Here is a 25,229-nt window from a genome sequence, read left to right as displayed (position 1 = left end):
TAAGTTCTACTGAAGTTAACAATGCTTGCACTGTGCACTGAGTAGTTTCAGTTAAAAACATTCCAAAAACAATTACAGTTCAAACACTCTTCCACCCAATGATCCTGGGGTTAGATGGTGCTTAACACCTGATGTCTTCACCCTACAGACCAGGGCTGACTATTCCGCCAAGAATATACCATTATTAAACATACCAAGAACACATCATACCATTAAATATGGTACATACCATACTGTACATGGAAACTCCTTTGATAATAGGCAGGTTTTGCATGGCCAGTTATTTTGTAGGACTAAGACTATGAACCAATGAACGGGAAGTGATGGTCCAAAGGAAAGGAAAATCTAGCATGACGCCCTGTATTCTGCCATGCCCAGGGAGAGCCAGGGGCCGTAGTATAGGACTTGCTTTGCATGCAGAAGGTTCAATCCCCAACATCTCAAGGAACTCAGACTGCAGAGCTGAGAAAACACTGCCCTGGAGAGATGCTGCTGCTAATACTGAATGAGATAAACCAGCAGTATAGAGCAAAGTGGTATGCTCACACAGAGAAAAGGGTTTTAGTACTCAGTAGGTTCTGTTTTTTTGCATCTCGGAGAGCGTTAAAGTTTTTTTTCTGGAATAACTGAATAATTTAAAAATATTTCCCTTCAATATTACTATTTCAATGACAACTAATGTACTGAAAAAGCTTCATAGGGGTTTTAAAATACATCAACATAGGAAAAACGGACAAGGCACCGGCAGTCTGTGCAATCTTTTCAAACAAAACAATAACAATCTTTACAAACAAAACAAAAAATGTATCTTAGCAATATAAACCCCCTCAGCAGATATGCAGACAAAGGAGACTTTTAATGTAAAGTACATTTGTACTAAATTCTGAAAGCTGCTCCACAAGTTACATTGTAGAAAACACAACACTTGTTTTCTACTGCTATGTACGTGTAGCAAGCAGCCATCACCATTTTTTGATAGCATTTCCTGGCTCTCTTTTTGAAATGTTTTGCCCTTCAATTCTCATGGTAAATGTAGACATTTAATTCTGGGACCTGTTCCCAGGTAGTCTTTGAGCTTTATATTTGGTAAGAACTTCATTAAATAACAAAAGCATTTTGACATCTAAAATGATAAAAAAGAGAATTCAATTCTGTAAGTTACTCTACAGTGTAACATAGCTAAACAGTCCAATACTGCTTACCTGTGTCACCTTTCACTTTAAACTAGGATGAATAAAACACAACATGATGCTGGCTTACAGGAAGATATCCCAATAGGTAAGTATGTCACAATAAAAGCTTACATGGCTCTGGAACCAAACTCCTCCATGGTAGTATAGCAACCTGAATGTACTAACATGAGCAGAACTTTGAAATGGGGTTTGAGTTTAGTTTAGCAAAAGTGTAAAGTACATGCTCTAGATGTAGAAAGCCCCAAATCTGATATTCTAGCTCTCTACTTCAGAATTTGTCAGGCAGCTGGATAGTGGGACACTTCTCCAGCACCCTATAGAGCAGATCTACAACCTAGGTGCCCCTTAGAATAACCTGACCAAAGCTGAATTCAGATGTACACTTCTCTTTCAGTGAGTGATGCACAAAATACTGTTAATTCTCTTAGACTCACATTTCAGCATCATTTTGAGTAGGATTATCAAATAAGGAAATCCTCCTTACTATATATTTCTCTATGAAACTGAGTCACACAACTGAAACCCAGGAAAATCCCTTAAAAGCCCCTAAGCATCATCAAGACAAAATAAAGATGCCATTTCATATTCACATAGAAAATGTCTTCACTTTTGATCTTGAGTCAGCCATCATGCCATTGTAATTTTCCTTTGTTAGACTATTTCCTTATAAATCTTAATATCAGCAATGTTGACATCTAATAATATTGAAGTAGCTATGAACTGTCAACTCATATGGAATTTGGTATTTATACAGCATAAGCAGCAGCAATTAACAAGGTCTGAAAAGATATGCCAGGGAAGTGCAAAGGCCTAGAATGCCTATACACATACTTTCCTGGGATTGGGCAGTCTGTCCAAAACGCAACTGTGGCCCATCAGCTGCCCATCTCTAGTTTAGGATTTAGTTATACTGAAGTTCAAATGAGTAATCTGAGATACCACTGTATATGTACAGACTTGGAAACTATACAGGTTGCTTAATATAAAAAAGCAGCTTAGAAAACAGGAAAAGCAAAGCATCTCACTTAAAAAACCCAAATGCACTGGAGCAGAAATAAGTATTTTTCCATACCACAGTTTAGTTGCATCATCACAGTTACTCTGTAAACCAATGAACATACCCTTAAATATGTCATTCTGTTTTTATGTTGTGTTTTACATTTATTACGATTCAAACTAAAGAGTTTCAGAAAAGGGGAAGAGTTTCGGGGGGGGATTACATTCCCTGGAAATTCTAAATTAAGGTTGTGATCAAAGTCAAATATGGACAGGATACACACACACACACACACACACCAACTACATATGTTGTGTGTTACAAATGCTGTTAGAGCATTTAAACTTTAAGTGTGTTTAGAAACAAGCTACGTGCTTTGGCATGAGAGCAACTGAAATGGGACCTTGGAGAAATGCTGAAGAGATCTTACAAATACATCCAAACTTTGCGGAAATGGTTTTTAAGTAAAGCAAGGAGGGTACTTGAAAGGGAAAGTAAGTCAATTGTGTGTGCAGCTCTGGATCATGACCGAAGCCTTCAGGGACTTGTAAATAAAGTGGCCTAAACACTACTGTGTGCTTAGTAACAATTATTAAGCCATTATGTAGAGCAGCAGACCACTGCGCTCTGTAAGCAAAGATTGGAATCCAGATTTCGCTTTTCATAAGGTCAGATAAACAGAACATGGATTATAAAGAATAGAACACAGAATTTAGCTTTTGCTTTTTTCGCTATTGGGAGGTAATCAATTCCCATTTTAGACCTGACATTTGATAGAAATATAGCAGAGTAAAATGAGTGATCTCTCCGTTAACATCTCTATGTGCTGGTAACTAGATTTACTAGCTAGTTCTATTCTAAAGCTCTGCTGTAACATCTTAATTTTTAAGCATTGCTCTTGATCTGCAATGCCCCCAAAGTGACAGGACTTTCTTGACAGGTACTGCCACATTCATAAGATATGGACACCTATGTTCCAGCAAATAAATCAACATTCTGTGGGAGGAAACAGGAAAGTCGTGAGAATAAAAGATCCTCACTGATTGCCCTCTTGTGGGCTAGCTATCTGTTTGAGCATAGTAATTTCCTTAACAGCAATAATTAAATTAAATGTTTGCTAAGTGTACTGGCAATGGAGAAATGGTAGAAACAGACAAGAGCGAGCATGACAAGGTATCAACACAAAAGGTCATAAAATGAACAAGTATGACAGTGATGATCCTCATGAACTATCATACTAGAGATAAAACTTATGTGCCTAGGGAAGCCCTCTTCTTGTTCAGCTCAGAATTTTAATGCTTTAATTTTACTTAGACTCTTTGAACACAATAATCTGATTTTCACTTTTATTTTAGTTTGGCAGAAATGATGACAGTGAGAAGATACAGAAAAATGGGAAATAAAATATATTTCTGTAAGAACTTGGGCCTCATCTTCACCAGAGTTCTTTCCTTCTCCCTACCTACTTGGTCCCTCAATGGAAATGAAATCAAGAAAGCCTGCTGGAGTATCTAATATTTGCAATAAATTCAGATCCTACGCATATATTAAAGATGCAAATGCAGTCTTTGAATAGAATAATCTTGTGTTAACTTGACAGGAAAGGAACTAATTAACAGAGATAAATAGTCTAATGTAAAATGAATGCAAGGTCCGGCGCATATACTTTACTGGACAATACATGACAGACCCAGCTCACCTTTAGAGGTCCAAACGATATGCCAGCATCCCCTCTATTATTAGAGGTCATGACATATAATGACATTGTGGCTATAACCTGCTGCAATGTCTTCTGCAAACATCCAACCCTGCATATATGTAGCTTACACTGAGGTTGGAACATGACCACCAGGCTATTAACAGATGTTAACTAGGAAGGCTTCCAGTCAAGTGTCAGAACCCAGAACAGAAGCTTGAAAAATATGAACCAGAAAAACAAAATGTCTCTAGTGGACATTGCTGAGTTTCAGTCACTGGAAACCAAGTTCATTTCTAATCTGTTAATAGGCAAGCTATTCCACTGAAGGTCCCTGAAGTGTAGTAAAGCAAGCTCACAATAACATAAGAGTTACACATTGAGACCAAATACATGGGCCAGTTGCTTTGACATCTAAAAAGTGATCAACACATTCCCTCCTTGTCCTTTTGTGTTGTATCATTCGGATTGTAAGCCTGTGGGCAGCAAATGACTTGCTTGTTACTCTGGGAGCTTTTATGGCTAAAGAGCGGGCTACAAACGTGTTATACATATGAATATATTAAAAAAACAGGTAGAACTATAAAACACTATGTACATATATATACACATAATACAAACTGACAAAACAAAACACCCAATACTTCCTTTAGTCATTCCTTTGGAAGAAAAGCTGCACTCAAGAACAATAAGGAAGTCGCATCATAATCTACATGAGGAGCTCCATAGGGGTGAGTTGCAAGACTGATGCCATTTAATTATCTTCTGAAGCAGTCCACACATTTCACAAAAGTCAATGATGATACAACACTGGAAGAGCCTAGAAACATAAAGGGCTAATTTTCTGGGAAGGTGGTGCCAAAGGCTGTGGCAGAGCAACTCCCAAGTATTTCTGAATGATATTATCTGGATTCACTTCAATCTGTGTCCCCTGCTTCTAAAACTGAATTGTCCTGATTTATGGTCTTTATCAAGAGAAGGACAGGGAAGTGTGACCCTTATTACTCTTACTAGATCTCTCCATGGCTTTTGACACCATTGAGCAGGATGAGTATCAAAAGGCATTGTATCACAATGGTTTCATTCCTACCTGCATGGTCAAATCCAGAAATGAACTGGGGAGTGGGGGGAGAGTGACTTTGGCCTCCTAGCACTTATGCAACAGGATTCCACCAGACACTGCTTTGTCCCTGGAGGGCAGGGTTTGCATTCCCTTTGATGGAGCAGGGACATAGATTGGAGGTACAGCTGAATACATCTTTGTCAACCAAAGTCTAAGTTTCCTTTTTTGCTTGGAGGGCTTTTTACCAGCTTCACGTGGTCAGCTACAGCCATATCTGGATGGGGATAACCTGGCCATCATAGACCATGCACTCAGGACTGGATTACTGAAATGTACTCTATGTGGGGCCACCCTTGGGATTGATCCAGAAGCTCCAGCTAGGGCAGAATGCAGCACCTAAGATAGTTGATGGGAAGAGATGGTGGGCAACATGTAATACTACTGCTAAAATATCTGCACTGGCTGTCCATGTTACAAGGCAAGGCTCAAGCCTCTTATATTAATATAGAAGGCCCTGAACAACTTGGATTCTGAGTACCTTAAGGGCTGCCTGAGTTCTTATATGCCAGTTTGATCATTGAGATCTGGAGGAGTGATGTTAGTTGTCCCCCATGTTTCAACAGCCCGACTGCTTTTGATGAGATGTTAGGCATCTAGTGCTGTTGGTCCCCCACTGGAGAATTCTCTTCCAGCAGATGTAGCAGGCATCCTCACTTCTAAGCTTCAGACACCTCTTAAAGATTTTTATGTGTTGCCAGTCCTATTCAATGGTTTACACTTTTAAGATGAGGCAGTCATTTTTACAATTATTCTGTATTGCTGTTAATTGTATTTTATCTCTTTTGTAGATCCTGCTGTACACGGCACTGAAATTTTGCATGTGAGTGGTATATAAATATTTTTAATAAATAACATTAATATGTAATGTAACAACATTGAGAGTTCACTAGCACATACTATGCAACTCGCCAACATAAAATTCAACAGCAAATTCAAAAAAATTCCTTCTTTCTGCATATTGACCCTGAATTAGCAGGTAAAATCCCCACACTAATATAAAAAACTCTTGCAACTCCTAATTAAATTATGACTTAATTTAGATAACGTATTCAGTGTATTTGGCCTTGTAACCAAGTTTAACACTGCTGAAAACAGTATTTCCACTGGGAAATACTGTTCCTATGATTTTAAAATTACTAAAATATTTGTTAAACTATCTGAAGATAGCTTTCTCACATTGATGGCTAAGCCAGTGAAGCCTGATGTCCACCATTTGTAAATAAAATATACAGTTTAGTTAAAAAAGTAAGTACCTCAAAGACCAATCTAAAAGCCAATAAAGATTTTTCATCCAATAAGAAAGGTGTGAAATTCAAGAGAAGGGCAAAGCAAAAAATATTTCATGCATATTATGCCTCAGAAAGGTAGCAGCTCTGTCAGAGATGACATAATTATTTAAGGACATCTTCTCCTAAAATGGGGCGCATAAATGGAAAACTAATAGGCACATACATCATAAAGCCAAGACATTTCTTCAAGAGAGTCAAGGGGAAGGTTAATACAATATGCAGAAAGTTAAGATATTGAAAGCTGCTAGAACGCTCATTAGAAACAATGATTTCAACATCAAAATATCCATAACCTAGCAAGGAATGGTAACTAGTCACAACCTCCAAGTTGACTTAGCAATTACTACACTTACGACACTTAATTGGAAATCCCAGGCTTTTCATTTTTTGATAAACTTTTCACATGCACGCAGAAAGAGATGAATGCTTTTCAGCACAAGCTTTTTATGCCATACAATCAATTTGCCTGTCCCTGGTACAACTTACTGCAGAAGCTTTATACTTCATAATATTAGTTGCATTGTTTTAGTCTTCTAGCATCCCTAAAGCAACTATGACCACTACTACAATAAAGAGCTTCAAAGATCTATTTTTGAATCAAGCCTATGAATAGCACAGGCTAAGAATCTAAGTAAGTAAATTAGCAAACACTGTTTTCTGTAGGTTGTGTTCAGAGTTCCTAAAGAGTTTGTGTGGTGTAGTCAAAGCATTGCAGTAGGTTCAAATCCTTACTCATCTGTGAAGCTCACTTGACCAGTCTTTCTCAGCCCACAGAGTTGTTGCAAGGAAAAACATGGGAGTGAAAGAAACAAATTTTACAAGTAGCATAATGTTTACTAAATCAAAGGGGGAAGAAACATATTTCATTCAACTACACTACAACACTCTACTTCAGAATATGCCACGTATTTGGAAGGTGGTTTTGACTCATTGTTCTCAAACTTTTTTCTCAGGACCACAACTTTCAAAATAAAAATTTGCTCACGGCGCACTGATTTTTTTTTTATTGATAAGAAATAAATTGGAGAACAAAAAGAAACAACTCCTGGCAGCGCTTGATTTTGAAAAGGTATCTATCCATATTCTGCAAATAAATAAATAAATGATACTATACTCCACGATACTACACTGAAATGGTTAAGTGTTTCTTTGACTGCCCTTGAATCCTCCTGCAACCCTTGCCATCTTCTCTGGCCACACCAGTGTGATGTGCCACACCCTTTGAGAACCACCGCTCTAGAGTTCTCTTCTACTGAAGAGCAGGAAACAGATTTTTCAGGCTAGGCCAGAGTTCAGAGACTTCACACATTCACACATCACTTCCACACTAACACAGCTGATTTTTAAGTTCAGTGATGGCCCCTTTTATGTAATGGAATATGAATGGGAGGGCCCTTAGCGGACATCTTTTCTGGGTCACATGGAGAATCTGAAATGCTTCTCTGCGTGTTTTTATATCCTGACATAACTACTAGCTTTTTCCATTTTCAAACTATATATCTAAGCTAGAGCCAAAGCTAAGACTAAAGTGCCAAAGAAATGCTTTTGTAACCAGAATGAAGAGACAGGTGTTGTGACCATGTTACAGATTTTATGATAAGCTGCAAATCCTCTGGATTCCCAAAATACTAACATAAGCAGTCACTATCAGTAAGAAATGGATGGCATATAAATGTTTTAAGTGAATCATAATAAGAATAGAAAAAAACAATAATTGTAACAGTAGCCAAGAAAAATAAAGCACAGGAAAACTAGTTTACATAAATAAAAATGTGCGATTACTGAACAATACTATCCACACTGTTTAAAGATGTAAACCCAAAACATCCCAAGGAGAAGACCACTGCAAGTTATGATGGAAGGAACAGGTTACTTGAAGTTTGCTCTAAAATTCCAAACGGTATTATCATGAAGTGATGCTTGCTATGCCACAAAGTGTGTCAGCTACGAAGTACACTCTCTTCCAGCGGGAAACAATAATGCCAGCTGGAGTGAAATGTTACAAAAATGAAGGGCAAGGGATTAAAGTGAATGGTATAGGTGTCAGATGGCTTCATATACGGGATCATAAAGAATATTTTTTGCACAATTTTAAATTTACTGGCTCATCAATGTAAGATTTCAGATACAATTGAAGATGATAGAGTTCAAATGGCAATGGAGAGAAAAGATATGGCTATTGCACTAGCAGCATGCTGGTTGATAAATTCCCTTCCCAGTGAAGTTCATCTGGTGCCTACACTGTTGTTTTTCAGACATCCGGTTGGGGCATTTTTATTCTCTCAGGCATTTTAAATTATTTTTAAAAGAGATTTGAGTGAAGAGGAAACTGAATTTTAATCACTGTAACTGAGTTATCCATTCTGCTGACTTTGGAAAGTGCAAGTACCCTGGAATATATATTGTATGAAAGCAGTATACAAATACTTCAAAAAATAAATTAAAAATAGCTTTTTCCTGCCATATATGCCAAGCATCATGAACCGGGACTGAAGAATTTATTTTTTTTAAAAAAGTTAAAATGTAATCTACTTATGCAATTAAATAAACAATATATTTAAAATAAAGATCAACTCCACAGCATGATCAAGACTGTCAATGTGAAGCATAAAATCACTTTTGAAATAAGGATGATTGGACATACGATACTCCACTTTCCTTATAAAGCTCATTATAAGGCTAAATTCCAAGCTAAACATTTCATTTCCAAAATGCATCAAAACACATTTCCATCATGATAGTTACATTATCAATTCCAGTACCAAATACCATCAACCCCTTCTCGCTACTCTGATTTAGAGAAGCTGAAGGCATGAACAAGGCTCACTGGTGCTTTCTCAGCGCACTTACCTGCTATAGGGATCCCTCCTAGACCTGTGCTGTGTTGTGGTGGGAGGTTTAAGTCCAAGAAATTACTATTTGAAGGGGGGTTTGCTGTGTGGTTCAAGTGCATGATGTTATTGCGTGGGAAGGCCATCCAAGGATAGCGAGCGGCTTGGCCTGGAAAACTGAAGGAGTTGTAAACTGCTCGATGCTGTTGAAATTGCGGGAACCTCTGTGGCAAGACTGAAAATGTGCTATTGAGAGAGTTGGCATTTGCGGGCGCAGCAGGATGCAGAAATCCAGAGCCTGACCCTTTGGCGGTTGTAGTGTGTGGGGAAGGGTTCTGGAGAGACGTGGGCGAGAGGGAGGGTTGGTCTTGGACCGACAGTTCCTTCTCGATCAGGTCTGCTAAGGCTTTGCGGGTGATATCAAAGGGATCAAACCCCAAGTCATCTTCTTGCTGTTTGGAAGAACCAAATCCAAACGCCGCTTGCCAGTCTGTAGACGAGGATACTGGGATGGTTTCTGTGGGATTTAAAACAGGTTATTAAAGACAAAGTTGCATTTTCCACAGCTTAATATGAGTCAAAATACTGACCAATTTCCCTTTCCAATAATTGGCTATTCTCATTTCTAAGGCAGTTTCCCCCAGCCTGGTAACCCTCCAGATGTTTTGGATTATAATTCCCATTGGTCCTGAGAGTTGTAGTCCAAAATATCTGGAGAGAAACAGATTGGGGAATCCTATTCTAGGGGCAACTGGTTTTTAGATTAAAGCTCACAATATCCTTTATGTTCTAGTGGTGTACAGTTACCAAGAAAGCAACTTTCTTTATCTTTGCATTTTTCTTCCCTGTAGTTCTAAACTGATCCTCTACTTGGGATTTTCACATTTCTGTTCACCTGAAAAGCTGCTCCCGAAGGTAACAAGCCCTTTCAGAAAATTGAGGTGGAGGCTGTGTGGGCCTACTAGGGAAGTTGCTGAAAAATCTGGCACAAGCACCTCATGGTTTTCAAGACCCAACCCTATGAATTTCCCATCCACCTTCTGTAACACATTACAGTAGAACTTCTTCATTTTTTAAATATAAGAAGCCACTCTTTCCACTGCATATATTCCTTACTAGAGGCTAGATAATTCTAGAGATGTCCTACATGAAGGAACTTGATTGAGAAGCACTATTCAGTTACTAATGAAAATGTCTCACCACTTGTAATTTTAAGCAAAATATTCTTATTGATCTCATTGCTCATTAGCATCAATGACCATATGCATACAAGCACAAAGTATGATGTATGTAAGGTTTTCTTTATTTATTCTGAATCTTTATTTTGAATCTACATTTCCACCATCTATGAAAAAGGTAAAGCACTTTACAAAATAATGTGACATATTCACAAGTTCTTTAAACTGGAGCAATACTGAGCAGCACAATCAAGTTCATGCTAAACTGTAAGTAAATACAAGAGCCTGAAGATATTATTTCAAGCTATCGTGTGCATGGGTTGTCTAACTAATACTATACCTGATGTGAAGAGGCTCTGTGGCTCTGGTGCCATCGGCCAGTCATTTGAAGTCTGTGGGGAGCTGGGAAATGGAGGGAGTCCACTTGGAATAGGGTTGGGGTGCCGGAAGTTGTCCGAGAAGAGAGACTGTGACTCTGTTATAGCCCCTTCAAAGGGAGACCGTGCACTGTGATTGGATGAACTGATGGGGATGACTGAATTGGATTTTGATAAGCCGGGTGGTGGTGAAGGTGTGTCACTATTTGATATCTAAAAAGAAAAAGAACACAGTTTTACAATCGTATAGTAAAAACAGTTTCTCCTTTTAACAACCATTTGGTCATTTCCAAATAGCATGTGTTTTTACAGCTAGTATAAAGTTTTAATCAAGCAACCATCTTATGCAGCTGATAGGCAGGAAGGTATATTTAAGATTATGGCAAATAAATATTTCAACACACAATATAGTCCTTTTGCAAATATAAGGGTATGCAGTTGACAAGAGTTAAGAAGTGCTGGTTCTCAAATCTTACCTGCTGCGAGTTATCACAGTTTCCTATACTGAGAGAATCTGAAGGTTTGTCGATAGTGCTAGAGAGAAAGAAAAACTATTAGGCAAATGTAAAGGACACAGCCTGATGGCCTGAAACTGTAGGAATTAATTTAAAAAGTAATTTTAGAAAACCTAGTTCATGGAGATAACTGACAACAGGCTGATTAGCTCCATCTTACACATTCTGCTTGTTCATTGTTACTCAGTGTAACCTCACAGCAATCAAAGTTTGTCTATTGCCCCTACTATCAGCCCCCGACATTAAACTGGTGTCCACGAAGCAGGAACCATATCTATTTATAAGAGCTTTGTGCTCAACTTGAGATTGATGGAGCCCAGAGGACTCCCCAATTTAGATTTCAGTACACTGAGTTGTAAAGGGAGGAGAGACATGAAAGAAAGAGAAGAGGCAAAAGGAATAAAGGTAAAATAGAAAGTGAATGAACCAATAAAACTATTCACCACAGCAGAAAAGCTCACTTCTCCTTTGCGCTGCTTCAGTTTCAAGACAATAGGAATGCTGTCACAACCTCTCACTTAAACACAACAGGAGACAAAACTGAAGCTCCAGCCGCTCATGCATCCACTCACCCAAAATCAGAACAGCACAGCAACAGGAAGAGCCAGGAAAGGACAAGACAAAACTTGGAATAAGATCAGCAATTACAAAAACCATGAAAAGATGAGTTGAAGGAATGGTGACAGCAGGACAAGGAGAGATACCAGATCAGGTGCTGTCAAAAGCTAAGTGAGCGAAGGGGATCAGGCCAGGCATGCATGATGGAAGGTGCACTGGCTGGGTTCAGGCTGCAAATGTATGCTAGCACAACCTGCAGTATTAAGTAAGGCTAGCATTTGAGACACTAGAAGAAACCAAGATGCTAGAAAATGAATTGGCTGATATGGCAGTTCAACTGGAAAATAATATACTGTCACTATCTTGTTGACAAATCCAGCAGGTGTTGCAGTAAGCCACTGGACATCAACTGATGGACAAATGCAAATATTCAGAAAATATCTGCCTGCTATGTGACTTTAAGACTGAAAGCGTCTCACAGCCAATGACCAAAGCATCTGGGTTACACAAGTGAGCTTCCTCAGTGGTTCAAATGTGAAATTGCTGATCTTCTACTATAAATATGTAATTTGTCCCTAAAATCAGCCTCCATACTAGAGGACTGGAAACTGCTCAATGTAGCTAGCATCTATTGTTTAAAAAGAATCCAGCTAGGACTTGGAACATTATAGGCAGCTTAACTTAACATCTAGTCTAGTAAAACTAGTGGGCAGAATTATTAAAAATTGAATTACCAAACATGCAGAAGAGCAAGTCAGGCCGAAGCAAAAGCAGCATGGCTTCCACAAGGGTATTCCTGTCTCACCAACCCATTCAAGTTATTTGAGGGTGTCAACAAGCATGTAAGGAGAGGTATCCAAGTTGACATTACATACTTAAGACTCTCAAAAAGCTTTTGATAAATTCTCTCACCAAAAGAACCTAGAACAAGTTTAGCAGACATAGGAAAATAAGACAGGTCCTCTTATGGATGAGCAACTGGTTAAGTAACAGAAAGCAGGAATAAATGGACGGTTCTTCCTCTATAGAGAATGCAAAAATCAGTACTGTAACCAGTGCTTTTTAACTTGTTCATAAATGACCTGGAGTTAGGGGCAAGTACAGAAGTAACCTGTTTTGCTGATGACACTGTTGTTCAGAGTCTTAAAAAAAAAGAAATTGCAAGGAGATCCAAAAAGGTATATTGAAACTAGGTGAATGGGCATTAAAATGGGAAATGTAGTTTGATGTGAGCAAGTGTAAAGTGATGCATAGTGGAGCAAAAACCCCTAACTTTACATGTACACTTATGGGGTCCGAACTGGTTGTGACTGATCAGGAACGAGATCTTGGGGTCAAACTGGATAGCTCAATTAAGATGTCAACCAAGTGAGCATCTATTAAAATAGTCATATATAAAACAATAAATATATTTTCTTTTTCTGCACTAAACATAATAATTTCAAACACCCTAAAACGTAAGAGTGTTAAGCAAAGATATTTGAATAAATTACAATATTTGACAAAACAAGACCAATTTCCTTTCCTTTTTTCTCAAACATGTTAGTTTTGCCACAAGTGCATATTCCCACACTTGCTCTATCCAATCTCCTGCATATGGTACACGTTGCAGCCTCCAGTCCTTTGTGCAAAGTGCTCTGGCTGCAGACACCATAATTCCTTATGCAAGTGAATGACAAAGTAATCCTAACAGTTTAAAAGGTAACAAAGAAAAAAGAGGGAGCGTCAGGCAGGTAAGTAAATCATTTGCTGATTTTATCTCAGCTACTGAGTGTAAATGAGCAGAATCACTTCCTGCTTTTAAGATTGATACTTGTGAGGTGTGACCCTGAATTTAGTGATCTATTCAAAGCTATACTGGTCATTCCCAAACTCTTCCTACAATAAAGTCTAATTCTAAGCACATAGACATATGTCTGTTTTCACATCTCTGTGGATGATATAGGACTGGATAACCAAGACTATATACAGTCTCATCTGAATCAATTACAGAAGCAGGAAGTCAACACAAGAAAGTATTCTAAAAAGAATTTATGTTTGTTAAGTAATACAAACTCAAAAATCAAACGACCACTATACTCCAGCTATAACCTACATTTTAGAGGTTTTGGCAGAACACGACTCTTTCAATATCTGTTGAATTATCATAAGTCCACAGGCAAAGAGGGAAACGTATAAATGTGTATATTACATTGTTTCAGCCCACTCAACACTATATATATTTTTAAGCAAAGCATGGAGTAAAACTAGGTGAAACGGATTGTTTTTTTCTTTGTGTAAAACTATTTAACACTCATAATGAACTGAAACTTTTAAATTAATTATTCAAACACAAAACTTAATTATTTTTAATTCTTTTCTCATTATTAGAAATATTGCAGTCTTTCAGTCCTGCGGCCAGAAACACAGCTGTTTCATAGAAGTTACCAGATGTTCAAAATCCCTTTACAAATAAATAGGCTTGAGTTCCTGTTAAGTCTGTGATAGCATGCCTCTGAAAACCTTGATATCTGGATTAGACCTATGATCCACTTAGAGGAACCGCTGAATATGGTTTCAAAAGTAGCAAATCAGCCCATTTTAGGCATAAGACTAGCCACAGGCGAAGGCTGGAACCAAACAATTCTTAAGGTAAGAGTAAAAAGCTCTCGGAGGAAAGGTTGCCAATTTTTAATTTCAACTGTAGTCCTTTTGTACCATGTTAAATCTTGCTCTGAAATGTTTTCTAACCTTCAGGAGTGGTTGTGGGATGGTGGTGGAGGAAGATGAGACAGTAGTGGGGAAAGATGAGAAAGTCCTATTCATTGTGTGCTTTTGGATCCTGGTCAGCTGAACCAGTACTACAGATGTGTAGAACATTTTCAGATCATTTTTTCAGGCTCATAACTAAAAAAGAGCCTAAGAGATGCTTAGCTTCATATAAAGCATTACTACAATATTTCAATAGTGCTATGGTAAACCACAATGGAATATCTAAAGCAGATCACTTTCTTCTCAGCAGGACAGCTTCAAAATTAGGTAATGGGATGTTTTTCTAAATAGGAAAGCTCTTCTATTGACATTCTATTTCCAAAAGTGCTGGTGTCTGCAATGATTTCTAGTGATGAAGTCTGAAATATTAGGTCAATGTTAGAGCAAGAATACAAGGTATTCAGTGAGTTACCCTATTTCCTAATAAGCTTCTTAGACCCAGCTCATACATTACTGGTGCAACATGGAAGTAACCTCCTGTGTTCTGGTTCCTCATTAACACTAGAACAAGAAACAATGGAGTCAGGCAACTTATATGACCACTTTCCCCCACCTCAACCTATTACAGGTGGGAAACTAGAGCATAAGAAAGCGGTTTCCACACTGCAACAGTACACATCGGTATTCCCAATTCAAAAAGCATAATATGCTGTGCTATGCAACTGTGCTATACGACTTGCATTTTGAATCCAACTTGTTAAAAGCCCCACAATGATGCAAGGGACATATTGCAGTATTAAACACAAATTCAAGTAGTCCTAGTAGTCTAAACGGAGGGGAAAGCTGATGGATCTCAATCCAGTGCCATACTTGCTTAACAAAATGCCTGGGTGAAGTGTGTAATGTGCTTAGATCTGCCAACTGAGATCAGAGTATTCAAGACAATTAACTAAATGACTCTTACCTAAAAGATCAGAGTTCCTACTAAGCAACTTTTTCTCTTAAAGAACATTAAAAATTGTTTGCTGAAGTGAGGTACGTGGTTTGCTAGAACACAGACGCAGAAGGAAACTTGTTTCAAAATGTCTTGCCTTTTCCACAACCCTTACCTTTAAAAATTATCTTCTGGCCTAGACACAGACTTCTCCTGAACAAACTGCCCATTGCAAAATAATGTGCAGTCCCCCCCACCTAGGCATCACCTAGTGGTTCAGGCCAACCATTTTAACTTGAACCCAGCTCTCTTGACAGAGGCTAGGGAATCATCCCTCCACATCAGTGAGAGAGAAAGAAAGCTAACTAAAGTATAAAAGGCAGCACAATTACCCGAAATCTGAATCTGGACCATCTGGAGTCATGTGTTCTGAGTCTGTGCCATTTTCTAAAATAGGAGGCGTTTTCCTGTGTTCCATAGTTAAGCCGTTGACTGATTTACTTGAACTCTGTAATGATGGCCAGGCATCTTTGTTATTACTGTTGGGTCTGGAAAGAGGTGAAAGTAAAAGAGAGTTCAAGTTATGTAGAAAATCTTAATAGTGAAACACTGGGAAAATTATTCCTCATGCCATATACTGTGCAGAGGAATATGGAGGTCTTCAACAGAAAAGTTAGTGTCTGCTATTAAGACTGTAGAAAGAAACTGTTTTCTTGCACCAGACAGGCTGTTTACACTTATAGTTGTTTTTTAATTATGTGAATCCCACCAAGACATGTGGTCCTTAAACTATTCTTTCATCCCAACATTCTCCAGTTTTATGAGTAATGTTACCCCTGCCCTTCATATGCTATATCCATGTTTTGTCCTTGAGGATTTTCCCCATGTGACTGGCATTATACACTTCTGAAATATCACTGTACCAGTGCTGGTAAATTCTAAGTTACCCAATTTGTCTCGTTTCAAGTATTTATTCCCAAAGTTTCAAAACTCAGGCTAATATAAGCATTGATCACTAAATAAGGTTCTTTTGGTATGTAAAATTATTTGAGAGGATGAATAAAGGTAAACTGAAGCAGGGAATCACATCTTTGAACAGACATTCCCTGCTGAGTTTTGTATGTATATGCAAATAAATATTAATATTTATCATCAACATAATTATAAATGTTTCTTTCTCCTAATTAGTCCTTCAGTTTCACCCTATTTTTGAAATCACCATCCCAGGAAGGAATGAAGGATATTTAGAAAAGTAACTTATAATGATTGTTTAGAGACCTGTGCTCTTTTCAAAATGTGTATCTTGTCTTGCCATTCATTCCTTGAAATGCAATAAATTTATGAGTTCTCAAAATGAATGTGGAACAGACACACCCTGCTTTTTAAAACCAAGCATCACTGATCTAACTAACAAAAATTGATTGCATTTTCAATTTTTATATTGATTCCTTATCTTTCCATGCATTTCTGGATTGGTTCCATAAAGCAGACACTACAAGAAGTTAAATATGGCACTGTCAGTTCCATTTATCAAGTTGAAAATTAGTCTGCCATGTAATTCTTATCTGCTTGCCTACCATGTTCTAAAGTTTACACCCACATAAAAGTTGCTTGTCTACATCTCTTCCAGATTTGAATGCTGGTAACTGATGAGTGAACTCACAAACTGGCTACTTCTCTGTCAGCATTTCAAGTTACTGCCCACAAGAACTGTATGAAATCAGAAAGCAGTGGGAATCACAGCCTTTTCTATGGACCAATGGAAGTTAAGTTTGAGCAGAAAAAATAATAATAAAGAAATCATGAAAGAAAAATCTTCATGAAGTATACAGCAGATGCATTTTCTGTTTTGAATGCAGAACCAACTTATTTGCCACTTAGATGACACTTGTTTCAGGAACAAAGCTGAACTCTATGCTTAAGAACTTAGATTCACAGCAAAGAGTGGCAAAAAACATCAAAACAGATGACAAGAGGATAGCAAGAACCTAACATTTTTTCAGTTTCTTCAGCTTTCAAGCTTACTGGGATCTTATAAAATAAATCACTGGAGATGTAAGACTGCTGAGACAGCACAGACAATTCAGAATGAACCAGTAGGAAGTAAGCTTATTTCTACTTTGTTTTATGGTCCAGATAGAATGGTCATGCATACCCAATCTACCTTGGGCTTTTTTGTAAGAATGGTAATTAAGTTCTTGAAAAATTCTTACTGCAGAGACTGGACAGAGCCAAATTTATAGCCATTTCTAAAGACATTGTCTTCTTGCCTTATGATGTGACTCCATCAGGTCAGACCACACTGTGAGAAAACATGACTTGACTCTTGCATGTTTGGTTTATTTCTTTTGATGCTCTTGAAGAAACAGTATTTCTCTCGCAAAGCTCACACTAATACAACAGCCAAGAGAGTAAGAAGGTATCATTATCCATATGAGAGGCTTGCACATGACAAAACTGATCTGATGTTCTGCCCAGAGTCAAAGTATCAACTTTCCTTAATACAAGATTTGTCTTTTCCTTTAAGAGGCAATGCTGATCCGCTAAGATTTGGCACTGGAAAAATTGTTTAGGATCCTGAGCAAGGTTGCTCTTGAAATCTTATTGGAAAAGGATCCCCATTAAGAAGGATCTAAAGAGAGTGCAAATTCTTGTTCTCCAATCATTTGCCATGATCACAAAGTTCAGGTGTTCATTCACAAATAGATTTTCCCATTCATTTAGGTTTCCCTTATTAATAGTTGAAGAGGCTAAACCAGAGGTAACAGCAGTCTGACTACCATTCAAACTCAAGAAGTATCTTGGAAGCACAAACCTTATGTCATATTCTAAATATTAATGGTGTTTCTGCTATTAAGTAATGTAAGCTTTTACAGAAATAGACAACCACTTAAAATTGTTACCTTGGAATAGATAGGTGCTAGGTCAAAAAACCCTCAGCAACCTTTCATTAAACAGACATATAAATCTATGTTACTCTGTCAAAGTCTGCACCCTACATATTAGCAGCCAACGTATTGAAACAAAGATCTCAACTAGGTTGCAATGAGTCAGAACATTTTACACTAACTTTGTCTTTCAGATGAGTCCTTTGTGGCATTCTCACCTTCTAAAGGCAAGGTGGACTCACACATTCATAGTAATGTTGTGTTGTATTTAAAATGAGTAAATCTTGTATTTTGTATTTCCAGTTTAATGACATGCCCCGCTATTTCACACCAAACGATACTATTTTACAATTGTAAATGATGCACTAATGCGAACATCTGCTGAAACAGTTGTTTGAAAATGCTGCATACATCTGTATAATGATGCAAAGGAAGTAAGATGTCAAGTGTGCTGGCTTAAGCAGTAAGGCAGTGAAGCAGAGTGCTTAGAAAGAGGGGTAAAGGGGGAGGTTTGATGAAAATTAAAGAGCACACGCAGAGAACCTTTACTTACACATCATACCTCTGTAGTGAAGTCACTTTGTTCTTGTTCTTGTCAACTGCATTTGAAGACAGCTGGAGGAAGTTGGGGTTTAACTTGTATAATTCCTGGAGTAACTTCTGTTCATATTCTTGATGCTTACCAGCCTGGGGTAGAAAAAAGTTATAAAATAATGCAACTCTGTCAACCTGGTAATTTGCAGAGAAATCTTCTTTACATCAAAATTTCATTTCTCATGTTCAAATAAGAGAAGCTTGGTTATTTTAAGCTAGCCTAGTCCACGTCCCACCAAATCACAAGACTATGACAACTATTTTGGCCTCTTTTGTAAGAATGTAAATTCATTGCTGCGTAAGGGAGTTTACTGCAAGCTGGTTAAGACCTTTCTAATTTCACTGAAAGGTAACCTCAGAACAATTGATAGTAATGATTACATTTCATAGGTGTACCCCACAATGCCCATTTCAGTTTCTTAGGTAATGTGCTCAGAAGGTGCAGAGTGATAAGTTAAAGGAAGGAGAGGTAACTTGGGGGCCACATTTCCCATCATCCCTGACCACTGCCCATACTTATTGGGGTTGATCTGAGTTCGGAGTTCTGGCCCTTGTTCTGCAGAATAGCATTCCTGTTGAGGTACAACAAGCACCCACTATCTGCACTTTAGATAACTATTGCAGACATTTTTGTTCATTTATCCAGATGGATAAATGAATCTCTGCGATGAGTTTCTAATTTGTACTGCTTTCAGTTTTCTTTTAAATGTAGGGTTGTTTTTAATTTTTTGCTTTTATTATCCATTGCCTTTAGATGATCATGTGGGAGATTTACTATTATATTATATTTATAAAATACATAGGTAAAGGTAAAGGGACCCCTGACCATTAGGTCCAATCGTGACCAACTCTGGGGCTGCGGCGCTCATCTTGCTTTATTGGCCAAGGGAGCCGGCGTACAGCTTCCGGGTTATGTGGCCAGCATGACTAAGCCGCTTCTGGCGAACCAGAGCAGCACACAGAAATGCCATTTACCTTCCTGCCGGAGCGGTACCTATTTATCTACTTGCACTTTGACATGCTTTCGAACTGCTAGGTTGGCAGGAGCAGGGACCGAGCAACGGGAGCTCACCCCATCGTAGGGATTCGAACCGCCGACCTTCTGATCGGCAAGTCCTAGGCTCTGTGGTTTAACCCACAGCGCCACCTGCATTCCATATAATACATAACTGCTACCTTTTATTCTCAGCTCAGTTTATAGAACTTCAAATCTGCAACAAGAATGCTTCAAAGTCTTTATATTTCCTCTCAATCCAGCCCTGGGCATTATCTCCATTTCAAAAAGAAGGAGCAGAGAAGACAGTCAAACCAGACATAAATATCCTGGCTGAACAACTGTCAGGCTGCCATGGTCAAGCAGGGACCATCTTGGCTGTGAGACCTGGAAGACCTGCTTCCTGCACTGCAGGCCTTTTCCACCTGGCCTGGGAAGTTGGGGCCCTGACTGACTCCAGTTACAAAAGCTGAAGCTGCAGAACAGACCCTTAGGTTGCAGAATGGTGTGTGTGTGTGTGTGTGTGTGTGTGTGTGTGGTGTTGTTGTTGTTGTTGTTGCTGCTGCTGCTCTTGTTGATATTAATTTTTGTATCTTTATTTTTAGAGCTTATTATGATTTAAGGTGGAAATTGTTTTATTTTGTTGTGCACTTCCTGGTATGTTTTATTTACTGTTTATGACTACTTTTGTTATATTTGTAACTATGTAATTGTTTTCACGTTGGAAGCCCCCTTGAGCATTGTTTTAACTATGGAAAGTTGGCATACAGATAAAATGATGCATGTATGCTTAAATACTTAAGCCAACTTCATGGTGTTGGCTTAAATACTTCGATCGTGGTTTCTCTAAACCACATTCTGAAATCGAAACTGTAGTTTCAATTCTGATTTACTGGCTCAGATCAGAAATATGAGGAATCTAGAGTAATATTTCATGGTATAGGTTGCAACACACATACCTGCATCTCTTCTTTTGTAAAACTGGCTGCTTCATCCCCTAATTCATGTAGATACATACAGTCTGGTTTAGGACACTGCATATTCTTCAAAAAGTAACTGCAATATTTTGTGGTACCTAAAGATGCCTGGGGGGGAAACGAGACATTAACTATAAAGGACAACAAACTATATACTTTAGAAGTAAGCCTGTTTTAGAATCCTGGTATCATGGTGCTCAGTTACATGTACCGATAGATATTTGCCATTACGTGACACACACACACCCTTATTCTTATATAGTTACAAACACATACATTCATAGTTATAGTTACACACACACATTCATATTACCTTAAGTGTTCTTCCATCTACTACCACATTATTGACACACTGTATGGCTCTGAGTGCATCTTCTGACCGGATGTAAGTTACATATGCACTTGCACTTGGACCCTAGATAATTAAAAAAAGTGTATGTGCATAGGTCAGTTTATTAGTCATCCTATAATGCAGCACTGAACTTCACAAAATTCTGAAGTACTTAATACATAAGAAGCCCTCGGCAAAGGATTCATTTACAAAAGTACAGTAGTAATTTTTACTGCAATATTTGGATAATCAGTTTAAACAGATTACAGAAGTGCCTGTGACTAATCGGACAGCAAATTTAAAACACATTTTGTCATAGAAGTACTTCTAAATACTCCACCTGGCAAGCACCATTTTAAGAGGCACTCCTATCCATAAAACAAACACAAAGGAATACTTCTAAGGCAAGGTCTGCTACAACAGGAATGCAAAACCTAAATTTTAAAAAAAACTATGTTCCTTGCTACAGAGTGAGGAAACTATGTTCGTTTCTTCAGAACATATGGGTAAAATTTGTAGAATGAAGCAACTATATGCCATACAAGGTTGGGCTTCCTGAAGTTAGGTTTGAATTGATGGTTTCCCAACTCTGTACACTGATATTCATAGCAACAAGGCTACAACAGCTTTACTCCAAAATCCTTACCATGCATTTGGATTCCCTTCTTTCTTTATAATTATGTTAACTTTTTGCCTGCTCTTTGCTCCTCTACCCATTTTGAAGCCAACTTCTAAAAACTTAAGTATTCCAAGTAACATATCCCTTTCCTACTAACAAACTTGAATGAAAAAGTAACATATACTTTGAAATAGGAATTACTTTTTTCATTAGTATGACAATAGCATATCAACCAGATTAGGGTACAGTGGTGCCTCGCAAGACGAAATTAATTCATTCCGCGAGTTTTTTCGTCTAGCGAATTTTTCGTCTTGCGAAGCATGGTGTCGGAAAAGTTTTGGAAAAGCTTCAAAAATCACCAAAAACCTCAAAAAAGGCTACCACACCGTGTTCTATGAGTTGCTCCTCGAAGTCAAGTCGCATCTGTATTAACGGTGTTAAGAAAAAGGAAACAAACTTGCAAGACGTTTTCGTCTTGCGAAGGAAGCCCATAGGGAAATTCGTCTTGCGAAGCAGCTCAAAAACCGCAAAACCCTTTCGTCTAGCGAGTTTTTCGTCTTGCGGGGCACCACTGTATAATTAAAAATCTTCACCAAAGTACAATGCACACCCAGAAGTCAATACAATCTTTCTATTTAGTGAAAAACTATAACATATTTCGAGTATATCAGCTTCTGCACCAGCAAAACAGCTATAGTAAATCATGGGGTGCTCCAAGTTAGAATGCAACTACATTCCTGAACAGGGGTGTACAAAGAGGCAATAATAAGGAGGCTACATTCCAGACAGAACAAATGAAAAGATCTGGACACATGTTTGCAGGGGAATACATTCATAGGCTACACTTAACTGAAATTACATTCTAATTGTAGAAATTCAGGGGCAGTTTACACCTTACTGCTGGGTATTCTACGTTGTAGAATTAATCTGACTCTGGTTATTAGTACATGCAGACAAAAACAGAGCTGCTGAAATGTTCCAGTATGGAATGTTTTTGACCCAAGTATGTAAAAAATGAGTTGTCCATATGCAATTGAAACTGTTGGAACTCCAGCTGAACACCCACCTTTTGCCTAGGTCAAGGGGAAATCAGTATCTTACCTGTGAGCCTGCATATGATGTGCTGTTGTTGATTACAACCTTGTGTATTTTACCAAATTTCCCAAAATATTCTGGCCTTTTCAAAACCTGTTTGGAAGATTAAGTTTACCGATAAAAAAGCAATATTAAGAAGCAGCTCAGACAAAACTCAGACTACTAAGAGATGCCTAACTATTTTTGCTCCCTTTGTAAAATCTTTTAACCAAAGAAAGCAATGGAAAATTGCTAAGCAGTTACAAATGAACTATACAAAACATTGGTCTCAGGCTGTCAACTGGAGCAGCGTGGGAGTCTCCACCCAGGCACGTAACTGGTACTGAGCACATACCATATTTCCTACAATTAGTAGCAGATAACCTCAATTCTCTCTCCTGAAATCTAACAACACTGTATTATAATGAGTTCTTCTAACAGCCTGCAGTCCATAAATCACATAAAATTCCAAGTGGAGATTGAAAGGTATGCCAAGTGGGTACCAATTTAACAGGCCCACTGCCAGCAGGGACCCCAGACTATGAGCTTTCATTTAAAAAATCTAGCCCTCCTAGAAATAAACTTATAAAGCAAGATGTTCAGGTACCCTACTAAGCAATGTGCTAGGCTGTCTGCTCCTGTGTTTAAGTGTTTTTAGCCAATGAATAAGACAGAACTGTGGTTGAAGAGTGCACTTTGTGAGCATCAAGAGAAAGAAATTCATGGGATCCTAAAGAGCTTATGTTTTCCCCTCTCCTTTGGTGCACTTTTCCTGATTCCATCTCATTTTGTAGCACTTGGAACCTCTGTAGTATATGTTTTTTTCTTATCAACCAGAATGCATCTTTCCTATGGTGGGTTTGTCTGAGATCACGTAGTCCCCAGACGTTATTTTCTGAAATACTACTACACAGTAAGTGTAGCTGAATGTTAAAGAAAACCATGGTGAATTCAAAATTTGGAGGAATTGGGCATGTCTCCTGCTGTGCAGGATCTATGGTGCAAGCATTAATTAACAATTCATTGCACAGCTATCAGCAAAAGGGCCCAAAGATTTGAATATGCAAATGTCCTCTTTTGTGAGTAGATCAGAAGTCCCAATACAGTGAGTGTACCAGGCCCAGAAAATCCTGATAGCACTCCTGCAGATTGAGCACCAACATAGTAATATGTCTCACTGACCAGTTTAAGATAGTCTGGTCATAGTGTTCTCACCAACCAAAATTTCTGAAAGCTTTTAAGAGCAGCCCCATGTAAAGTCATACTATCAAAGTTGTTGCTTTAGCAGGCTTCAGAATGAATTACTATGGTCAGAATTGTCTTCTGCAAGTAAGTGCAGCTTAGTATGTCAGCAAAAGTGGTCCCAGCCCAGCATCCAGAAGCTGTTCCAGATCAAAGAAAACATCAAACTGGGAGCCTCCCTTTTCAGAGCAAATGCAGCCCCATCCAAGGCAGGCTGTACAACTAACTCCAGATCCACTGGTTCTCACAATCAACAATATTTCTATCTTATTAGGATTGTTATTGCATATTCAATGACACACTGCTCCCTCTAGACAACTTCAGTGTCCACTGTCTCCGTAGAGTCTCATGAAAAAGAGTATGTGTGCCGAGTATCATCAGCGTACTGATGACTTTTCAACCAGGATTCCCAGACTAATGACCATGGGATATAACAGAATTCAACCGGCATCATTTTATGGGTCCGCAGCCCTGGGTTGGTGGTACTGAACACCACTGAAAAGGCCAGAAGAATCAACTAACTTGAGTAGGAATTTATTTGGCAACTATAATAACTGCAGAAAAAGTTCAGGATACAGTTATTCTACAGGAAGTTCAGACTTCTGGCAGCTGCTTACCTCTGGATCTGCTAGGCGTTGGGATAACCCTACTACGAATACAAGATTCTTCTGTACAACCCGTACACTGGCCAGATGTTTACGATTCTCTGATATCTTCTGTTTTCTTTCATTTTGCTTCTGTTTCTTTTCATTTTTTATCCTTTGCAGCTCTTCTTGGGAGAGTGGTTTATACACTGCTGGATCTTCTGGATATGGCTGATAAAAAGAAAAGTGGGTAAGCCTTGATTAATAATTTCCACATCACTGTTTCCTGCAAACCTCAAGCCCGCTGCAATAGATGCTATATGAATGATATAGAAACAAGCAATGACTTCAAATAAATCTGAGCCCACCAAGGAATAGGTGTGCACTTTCTGCCAGTGAGGCTTCTTAAACTTTGATATCGTCCTTTGCAAAGATGGGTGACATTTCCTCCCTTGAATTGTGCAGCAGCAGATAAAGGTAATGGTAGATAGGCTGCCATTACCTGTCTTCTCATTGTGAGAAGCTTGGTGCATTTCTATAGAAT

At 38.4% G+C, this 25,229-nt stretch overlaps 1 protein-coding gene across 9 annotated transcripts in view; it reads right to left on the bottom strand.

Moving 5' to 3' along the window:
• The window catches only part of CNOT4 (CCR4-NOT transcription complex subunit 4), a 54,346-nt gene that overhangs the window by 10,410 nt on the left and 18,707 nt on the right, over nucleotides 1-25,229 (bottom strand). For 4 of the 9 annotated variants that reach the window (XM_082240850.1, XM_082240845.1, XM_082240853.1 and 1 more), the window contains exons 3-11: nucleotides 24,719-24,916; nucleotides 22,887-22,973; nucleotides 21,149-21,250; nucleotides 20,818-20,943; nucleotides 18,824-18,957; nucleotides 15,775-15,930; nucleotides 11,161-11,218; nucleotides 10,648-10,897; nucleotides 9,149-9,646 (exon numbers count right to left, since the gene is read on the bottom strand). In XM_082240850.1, coding sequence (XP_082096976.1) covers nucleotides 9,149-9,646; nucleotides 10,648-10,897; nucleotides 11,161-11,218; nucleotides 15,775-15,930; nucleotides 18,824-18,957; nucleotides 20,818-20,943; nucleotides 21,149-21,250; nucleotides 22,887-22,973; nucleotides 24,719-24,916 — 1,609 coding nt within the window. The remainder of the gene's footprint in view (nucleotides 1-9,148; nucleotides 9,647-10,647; nucleotides 10,898-11,160; nucleotides 11,219-15,774; nucleotides 15,931-18,823; nucleotides 18,958-20,817; nucleotides 20,944-21,148; nucleotides 21,251-22,886; nucleotides 22,974-24,718; nucleotides 24,917-25,229) is intronic. The other 5 variants (XM_082240847.1, XM_082240851.1, XM_082240848.1 and 2 more) reach the window with 3 other exon arrangements.

This window comes from Podarcis vaucheri (genome assembly GCF_965113315.1).
Source record: "Podarcis vaucheri genome assembly, chromosome: 10".
NCBI lineage: Eukaryota > Metazoa > Chordata > Lepidosauria > Squamata > Lacertidae > Podarcis > Podarcis vaucheri.
The sequence above is the reverse complement of the archived record's forward strand: the minus strand, read 5'-3'. Positions and strand labels throughout refer to the sequence as shown.